General features: G+C 45.4%; 1 protein-coding gene across 1 annotated transcript in view; it reads right to left on the bottom strand.

The window, feature by feature from the left end:
* Dennd11 (DENN domain containing 11) overlaps positions 1–9,700 on the bottom strand; it is a 35,892-nt gene continuing 26,192 nt past the window's right edge. The window contains exons 5-9 of the mRNA XM_021661350.2: positions 9,253–9,391; positions 7,916–8,047; positions 7,631–7,781; positions 6,856–6,924; positions 1–5,360 (exon numbers count right to left, since the gene is read on the bottom strand). Of these exons, the coding sequence (XP_021517025.1) occupies positions 5,165–5,360; positions 6,856–6,924; positions 7,631–7,781; positions 7,916–8,047; positions 9,253–9,391 (687 nt within the window). The 3' untranslated portion in view covers positions 1–5,164. The remainder of the gene's footprint in view (positions 5,361–6,855; positions 6,925–7,630; positions 7,782–7,915; positions 8,048–9,252; positions 9,392–9,700) is intronic.

Here is a 9,700-nt window from a genome sequence, read left to right as displayed (position 1 = left end):
TCATGTTAAAATGTGAACTTTAATTGTAAAAATTGTTTTTTTGTAAATATAGTTATTATCAAGCTCTGCACATAACTTGGTTCAGATATATACAGATATGACATACACGGGTGTTAAAGTGTACCACAGGAAGAACCAATTCAAGAAACATTTACATTTAGCCTCGGGGTTAAGTCCAGCTTCCTTCAGGTCTGTAAATAATACACGGTTAAAGACACAGAGAGAGGATACATCAGTCTGCAGTGGTACCCAGAGCTAAACTTATCAGTTACCCTTCTGACTTTGTCTATGAGGTAAAGACTTGAAACAAAAATAGATCCGGGTTCTCTTATTGCTATAACTCTTATGCTGGGGTTATTACTCAAAATAGGTTTTTACATTTAAGGCAACAGGGACACTATGTTAAAAAAAAAAAAAACACTAGGAAAACATATTTCCTTGGTTACAACTATTTCTAACTATTTCTTTTTCAGGAAGGGTTATATTTCAGACTGATATAAAAATTTAGCCAACAAGTTTTGGGCAAATAAAAGAAATTGGTTTTGTTTACCCCTGTCCCAAGTCCTGGCAGCCACTCATGCTGGCAGTGCCAGAGCGCAGAATCCATTTCTTGTGGCTGATGTGGGCACAGCAAACCCAAAGTTCATTTTTCTAACTTTTATATATCTTTGTTTAATTTACCCAGATACAATGTTGATTAAACATATTTGCTCTACATGAGCTTTTCACTTTGCACTTCCACTTAAAGCACAATTTATATAACCCTGTGCTACCCCCATGAGCCCCATAATCATTAGGAAGCAAAGTAAACTCAGCAGACTAAGCAGGCACCTGCTACAAATGCAAACCTTTCAGAATTTAAGTCACCGTGGTTCTGAAAGCCAGTGCCATGCTGAAATTCTAGAACATGTTCTAAATGTTAAAAGCAGAGTTTGATTTTTCCCATCTTCATTTCTCTATATAGCACCAGAAAATTCCTATTCCTTTTCTAAATTTACAGTATCACCCAACTTCCAGCCGCTAAAATGAATTAAAGTGCCAGTTAGAAAACTATCTCCCATTCCCATCGCCCTCCCTTGACCAAGAGGGAGTAGTCACTGAAAGACTATTTAACCTCTTCTGTCCTAGAGCTTCACTCAAGGTTACTGTCCCTCTCATTCTTCCTGGGCCAGCTGACTTTATCTCCCGCAATGCTGCTGGAATAATACAGCACAGAGTCTGTGCTCATGCTTTAAACACTGTCATGGACAGTGACACATCTAAGAGCCTGGGCTGCTATCAAACTACAAAACTGCCCATTTTTTCTTATATTATAACTTTGCAATTCCTTTCCATTCCAACACTTGAGTACTCAAGTCACCACTCAGTAACACTGATATAAAAAAATAAACTCCCATTTCTTGTAGGAAAAACATTACCTTAATTCACATTATTTTTTTTTCCTCCCACAACACTCAGTACTTCAGTAGCTCCTGGGAACAGAGGTATATTAGCAATAAAATGGAAGAGTCAAAACCCATGTCTTAGGTATAAAGAAGCCCTTAACTCCTCCCCTTCCCCTACCTGAATCAAAAAAGGGTTTTCATGAAATGAGAAGGGATGAGGCTGGGCCTGCTGAGGTAAGCCCATAGCTCTCCCATAGAACTACGAGCTATGAGGGAGAAGTGAGAGGGCTGGACAGCTCTCACAATCAGTCTACTAGCCTGGAAGCCTAATGGAAACACAACAGCCCCCGGAGGGCATGTTGGGTCCTCCTGTGATATTCTTGGGTTTTCTAACTCTTCTCATAATAAGGCAAGTTCACTGTGAAACTCAGCATTATCTTATAGTTCTGTCCATCCACACCCCTGTATCCCTTTTTTACCTCTACAAGGACCCTCACACTAGACCCAGAGAAAACATCTCAGGCCACTCACTAGCTGTGCAGCTTAAGGAAAAAGGCAGGTCCTGAGTCCCTGCGTCTCTAGGAGGCTGGTTTGCCACCAGAAGGCTAATTCATCCCCACCCTTGAGAGAAGTCTCCCTGAAAGCCTCAGTGAAGGCTGAGTTCTCTTTACCTTTTCACTGTACCAATAAGCTTTCAGTGCCTCAAGACAGAGAAGGTTTGTCTCCCTTGCCACCAGAATGAAGACAGCAATTAGCTACGATTTCATTTGCCTTTATCTTCTAGCTAAAATATATTAGATGTAAGTGGTCCTTCTCAAGAAGAGTTTGGCACTACTCTGAGTGTCACTCACCTTTCCCGTGGTTTTCCTGTCAAGGTAAGTTACAAGTTTCAAGTTCCTATCCTAAGTTCTATCTTAGCAATGAAACCAGCTTCTCTCCTGAAGCCGGAGTGGGTGGGAGGTGTGGGAGGCAAATGCCTCCTGTCACATTGTACTCCTAACTGACTGGACCATATGGGCTCCAGGTAGGACACTGACACTGGCCTGGATCCATGCCCAACACAGGGAAGGATTCATTACCAAGCAATGACTTGGCCTTTCTCTGTAAACTGGGCTCTGCTATTTTTACTCTTTCTTAGGAAAGAGTTCTGAGCCAAGCAATAACTAGCTAGGAATGACCATCTGTTAACAAAACTGAAAACATCCACTTTATGAGGCTTCATTATGCTTAGTGTGTTATACTTAATGTGCATGTCCACAAACCACAGACCCCAATTTCAGGCCCCCTGAGGATGGCTGCCTTTGGAAAGATCTGCTAACTCAAAAATGACTTGAGTAGCCAGCAGTGCAAGTCAGCAAGTGCTTCCAGGTTAATGCAGAGTACAAATGGGGGCTAATGCTCCCCAGAAAGGTTCTGCCAGCTTAGGCAGGGATCTGATGAGGGTGACCAGCACCGTGGCAGGACCCACATCTGAGTTTTCAGCCCTGTTCCTAGAGGCCAGTAGTTAAAAAAAAAAAAAAAAAAGCCTATCTCTGCTGATGGTCAGAAAGCTCTGAAGGTTGTGAACTAACTTCTTTCAAATAAAAGCAGGTGGGTGTTCAGAAAATATTTCAAGGATGACAGCAAAGCACATCCTCTGGCTCCTAGCTTTTGCCATCACTGTAGAGGGTTCCTATGTAGTTCTGAACAAACTACTTTCCTTCATAGGAAATTCACAGCATATTATGTGGGCTTGTATCTGCTAACTGCCACTTGGGAAGCATTCTGGAATGAAGTGAGACTTCACAGTGACATAGACTAGGGTCACTTCTAAAGACATACTCTGTAGCTGATAAATAGAAGCAAAGGGTGCAGAGGTGCTAACATACACACTGTCCAGCCACACAGACGCCTGAGCCAGGTTCTGGCCCCAGGAGGACCAGCAAGGTAGGGAAGGACTGAAGGAATTGCTGAACAAGAAGTTCTGCTCTGGGGTCAGCTAAGCCCGGAACCTATGACCTAACACAGCTGCTTAGTTACAAAGAACCCACAGTCTCTACTTGACAAGCTTTCTCACCCTTGCTACCTTTAGACCAGCACTGCTCAGCTTGCAGCTACAACAACACAGGAAGCAGGATTGGCACGCACAAGGCTCCAGGGAGGTTCTTAGAAATGGGCTCTTCAAGAAACTGAATTCTAAACTAAGAGATTCTTGTAGTCCCGCAGAAGAAGCAGCCTCCTTTTGCTCCTGTTCCCATCTCTGGCTATCTACCCCTGAATGAGCTTACGAGACCACTGGAAGGTGGCTCCATCAGCATCACGTGGTCCCTGCTCAGCCCTGCTGTAAGAGACGGTAGCTAGAGAGACAAAACAGGTGAAACGGAAGCCACTGAGCACAGCTTTGCTTTTTGTAAACATGTTACCGGGTGTTTAAACCACACTGACTAAACCCACATTGCTCAGGAGAAAAATCTATTAACTAGAACAGTTTATGTCAATGCCTTAAACTTATTTATATATTTACAGAAAAGATGTTACCCTGACTCATCAGTGTCTATTTGCATTTTCACACACACAAATCTCTTCACTCTTGAAATTTGTTATCAAGGAGCTACGGTGAAAATACTTGAGTTAAGCAACAAGCCTCAAGAACCCAGATTGAGGTAAGAAACATGGCCCCTCCATTCGAAGTTCTGTCCGCTGTGGACATCAGCCTGGCTGCTGACACAGATGTTTGATGGCTAGCTAGCTGGCCACATATAACAAAGGCAGGCAGGAAGGGCACAGGAGAAGAAATCATTATCAAAAATTCAAAATCCTTAACGAAAGCAGCACTGGAACTGGCTTCCTGAACATGGTTAACAACTGCCTTATGGGAGTTTCAAACTGGTTAAGAGACCTGTTAACCTCACACCCCGACCTCTGAGTGAACCAGCTAGGACCCTAGCTGCACCTCAGAATTCAGCAGGAGTATCTGCTGCAGGATTGTGCACCACCCTCCAGAGAGCTCTCAGACACATTGGGGATTTCTTCCCTCACCTGTTTGAACAGTATTAGTCCAAGAGGATATTCAGCCCTTAAGAGACTCAGATGTCCGATGAATTTGCTTGTAAGCTCCAGGGCCAGCACTTCAGAATTGACCGAGGGGAATGGAATACGATGGGGAGGGATAGAACTGTGTAATGTTATAACTCGTAGCTACCATTCCCTTACTTTAGGAAGGATTTCAGGGATTAATTCTAGTTTTCAACCTTTCCCTGCCATTCTGTTGGAAACATTTTTTTTTCTCCTCTGTGATCCCTCTACTCCAGTGAACTGAGAAGGTTCAGACTTGCCCTATGACAAACAGGTGAGCCCAAACTGACTCCTAGAACTTGGTGACCTTGAAAGGTCATTTGATTAGTTTCAGTTTTTAGGCAGATGAACATCTAAGGCCACACTAGGACACATGGTTACCTCATTCTTGTATGCGACAAAGGACAGAGACATAGACTTTCTGAGCAGTTCATCCCAGAGTTTGAGTCACTCTGACTAATGAAACTCTTAAGACTAAACCCAAAGAAGCAACAGTGGAAGACAGTAGATTCCCATGTCCAACCAAAGGCTACAAAACCCAGGCAGCCTCACCGCAGTCCCAGAGCTGAGGGGGAGAAAGGGAATGGCAAAAATGACATGTGTTGGAAAGTATAAACAGTCGCTTGGGTCAACTTAATTAAAACTGAAGCTGCAGAGGGCCTAGGGTGCACTCCAGGCTCCTGTCACCCCACACGAGTGTCTCACCACCAGTCCAGTCACTCTTCCTATGGACAACAGGGGTTGTCAATGACCAGCATGACATCGATGCCGTAGGCCTCCAGCAGGTCCATAAGGAAGCTTCTATCTCCCTGGGGATCCAGTCCCATGCCTCGGGCATGCTCAGCTGTTAGAGTTTTGTCTTGACTAGCCGACACCTCCATCAGAGTCTGAAAAATCCGGTTGTTCTGTTCTAGGAAAAACCTGCAATTCCAAAACAGGAAAGGGAGAAAAGATAAGGCAAAAAGCTCGTCTAGATAACCCAAACATGCAGAGCCCAATCAGTGCTGTGTATTACGTTCTTACAAGATTTCTGAAGTAATTTTAACACTCTTTAAAAGAAGGTAAAAGTTTAATGGTTATTAGAATGTGGATGAGGTCAGCATGGAAACCATATGGCAAGAATTGCAGTATCACAGAGAAAGCTGTATAGATGGTGGCTCTACTGTTTCCCTATGTTAAACATAGCTACCTGGGGAAAGGGGGCTGCAATCAGGCTGTAAAGTGATTAAATAAATAAATGGAAAAAAATGTCAGAAGAAACTGGGGGAGTTATTTGTAATTTAGTCATAATTATAAATAAATCCTGAGTTACATGATGATAAAAACGAAAAACAAGCAAACAAACATAGCCTCCCGGAGAGGCTCCAGAGACAGCCCCTCTCACTGTGTGCAATCTTTGGGGAAGAGAGTAAAGACACAGAACCTGATAATGCAGTTCTGAGACTAAGACTTCAAGCGAGAGACTGAAGCACACATTTTTCAAAGCTCTGACTAGAGCACTGCAATTGGCAGCCAATAAGCCTCTCTGGAAAGCACAGGGCTCTGTTGCTGGCCTTGCAGCCCTAGGTCACTCTGATGCTGTTCCTAGGATGGGAGAGCTCAGAGGGGCTGGGGCAGGTTCAGGGCAGTTCTGAAGCCAGCAGTGATGGGGAGGCAAGCTGCACCCATGGAGAATGGCACTCTGGAGGTTTGCTCTGGAGGAAGTGTACACAAAAGGCATGATTCAGACCCATGGCTTAGAACGGCATTGTGGGGCTTCTACAGACACACCAAAATGGCTTAACAAGACTGTGTGTCGCCCAGGCTCACGGTGTGCATGCATTAGAAAGTAGACTCAAAAACAAGATAAACCTCTGTGGAGATGACCTCATCAAAGCTAGGAACTCTGCAGGAGGTTTATTTCCACTTCAATTACAGTTCTGCCCTACTTCTCAAACAGGACTTCTTGTGGCTATCTGAGTACTATGGGTACTGATAAGAGCTGGCCCTCTCCATGGCCACCAGATCTGGAGAAAAGAGCTTACACTCCACTCACGAGTTGAATTTTCAGATGATCTCATAATACTCAGCACAAGAAACTGGTCTTTTTAGAAGAGATAATGGACAAGAGGGTAGAGAGGTGGACAGCTATGTGGTGACATTCTGGGTGCAAATGTTCAACAAGATGCATGTTCAGGGTCCCCCCTCCCCATTTCCTCTTGGACTTGCAGTTACTTCAGCCACTCTCAGTTCACCCTGATGGCTTTGCAGGACTCAGGTTGCCTCTAAGGACAGAGCCTCAAGAGCCCTGAGAACAATAAAGGACATGCTGCACTGCAGTGGGTTGCACGGGAAGAACGCAAGTTGCCCACAGAAATTGGTAATGGAAGGATTCCTAGAATCCAGAGCCCCACAGCTGCTGCCTGGGCCAACTCACAGCACAAAGAGGTCCTCTTCACAAGGGTTGTAGTCTCCTTCAACTTCCTGGGAGTACAGCAGCATCTGCCTGGTGGAAGGGAGGACACTGTCAGATTCCAGCGGTCACTGTATCCAGTTCCATGACTGGCAGCAACCAAGCATCAACAATGGCCCTATCTCTCCGGAAGCAGAGTTGGTGCTAGGCCAGACGCAGAGAAAGGAAGGAACAGAGCCTGGATTCAAACCCAGGATCTATGGCCCATTTTGCCAGTGGTCCCCCCTTAGTCAGGGATTGTCTTGCCTTATTGTCCCCTGAATGGGGATTGTATGCTAACGCTCTATCTTGTAGGATAAACAGTTGGGAGTTACATGGGACAGTGTGCACATACAAGCTTCCGAATGGATCCATACGGTGTAGACACTTGGTGAATAGGAATTTCAAACATATGCAGGCAAATCGCAGCAAGGTCTTTTGGGGTATAAGTTAGTGTGTTCCTTCACTTCTTTCACAGGGATTCGGATTCTCAAGCCCATCAGTAACCACCATGTGCCTGCTACCCTGCAGTGAGGGCAGCATGGAGAGATGTCAGCCTTCTCAGGCACAGGCCTCCCTGGATTTCCAGTGGTTAGGAAAGCTCGAGGGTGGTGGTGGTCGAGTAGGCTTTTCATCGCTCTCACAGGACCATCCTAATTAGGGTGGTGCTCCTGACTGCCCTTCAAGTCCCTGGTCCTTTGTGCACAGTCCTGGCCCGAGCTGCACACATGGCACGGATATGGTAGACTGGCTGTCTCACCTCTGCTCATTGAGCCGACGGTATTTCTCCCTGTCCGCGCTGTTGATCTTCAGCAGGGGCTGCAGGTGGTCATGGTGCGTCTTTACATTCTGGTTGTCCACGTAGACATCGTACAACTCCCGCTTCTCCTCAAATATCTTCTCTGTGGTGCCTGTGGAGCCCAGGGCCAATAAGGTAAGAACCGAGGGGCCACAAAGCTAGCCCAACCCTACTACAGAATCAAGAACCTATTTCTGAGAGGAGAAGGGTTTGGACAGAGAGAGCAGGGGAGGGCCCCATACTCACAGGCTACATAGGACACTTCAACTTCCAGGCTCTCGATGTCAGCCACGTTCACATAGAAGAAAGGCTTGGACTCAGGGATAGTGCCCCCAATGCCAGGCAGTGAGACATTGGCCAGACAGCAGCAACAGTACACTGTAAGGGGGGGGGGGGATGACAGAAGTGAGGAAGTTTCCTTCTGTTCCCTCTCCTCCACCCAAACCAAGTGGGCCAATACCTCAGAACAGTTGACCTACATGGAAGCTGCTACATTCTGTTGTTTATTCTTGCCAAACCCCATACTGAGGCTTGGTCCTCAATGTAAAAACATTAAGAGATGTAGACATAGATGGAATTAGGTCACAGAGGCACCACCCTTATAAAAAGCTTAATGTAGTCTGGAGACACTGAGTCAGTTATCTCTAAAACATATTATAAAGAGAGTCTGCTCCCTCCACCATGCTGCTCTTTCATCTCTGGTTTCTTCTACCAGGAGGCTTCAATGGCTGACCAAATGCCAGCATCATTCTCTTGGATGTTCAGAACCATGAGCCCAAATAAGCCTTTTATTAATTCCCAGACTCAATGAGAAGTTGCCTCTGAAGGTAGGGAAGGCTTTGTTTGTGCTACCTATCCTGTAACCAGGTGGTCTAGGAAAATCTTTGGGGACCCCACTGCAGAACCTGATATCCTAAAGTTCTCATCAGCAATTTCTCTACCGACCTGACTGGCCTTCCTCCTCAAGGCTCTGGCCTCCTGGAGCCTCCCATCCTCCACTCCTCCTCTTTCCATGGTTTCCCTCAGTCTCCTGTCCCTTTACCACTATTACCTGACATCTTCATTTCTCATACTCTCTCCATGTGATGCCTTCATCCCAAGGTTATCAGACAGGCTTTATGTCTCTCCCAAACCTTCTTTTCAAACCCAGCTATTCCCCAGAGGTCCTGACACAACCATACGAGTGCCCGGTGTACACCTGCTTAGAAGTGTCTCAAGTATTGCATTCCCATTAAGTCCCAAGTTACCCCACCACCAAACCAACTCCTCACCACTCCCCCACCATCCTCGCCATCCTAGATTCTGCTTCAACTATGCCCCTGCATACTTCAGACAACCCAACTCAGCTTACCTCTTACCTAAAGTCCATCATCTCTGCCTCAACCCAGACCCTTATCTCTTCCCGAGACAATAATGTGACACCCCATCCATTGCCTCGAAGCCACATTCTAAAATCCAAATCTAATCAGAGCCTTGATCCCAATGATATGGCCTGTACTCTTCCAAACTTGATTAACAACTGATGGACTAGAGCATATGTGCTGGGCAACTGGGCCAAGCCCCTCACTTGGGCTTTTGGTTACCTCTGTAACACACAACACCCACGGGTGGGGGAGAAAATATCAGAATGCGCTTCCGGAGTAAGGCAAACTTCCAGAGAATGAGGATCTGTTCTCCAAAGAACTTAATGAACTGAGACATGCAGCCAGCCGGGTGTGTGATCTGGAAACATAAGGGCAGGGGGACAGCTTGTTAGAGTCACCACTGTGAAATCACCTTCCATAGAAACACCAAATACCAAATATACCAAAATACCAAAATCAAGTATTAAGAGAGAATTGCTTCCACAACAAAATGGTTATCTGGTGCTTTAAAATTTCCTTTAAACCAGATTTCTCTGATGTATCAGCTCCCCTGACAGAATGAAGTTTGAATTTAAGACTATAAATGCTTTATTCTGGAGAGAAACACAGAGAAAAGAGCTTAATGTTATTATTTAAAAAGAGAGCTTGGTGTTTCAGCATGCTGACT

This window comes from Meriones unguiculatus, chromosome 3 (assembly GCF_030254825.1).
Source record: "Meriones unguiculatus strain TT.TT164.6M chromosome 3, Bangor_MerUng_6.1, whole genome shotgun sequence".
Taxonomy (NCBI): domain Eukaryota; kingdom Metazoa; phylum Chordata; class Mammalia; order Rodentia; family Muridae; genus Meriones; species Meriones unguiculatus.
The sequence above is the reverse complement of the archived record's forward strand: the minus strand, read 5'-3'. Positions and strand labels throughout refer to the sequence as shown.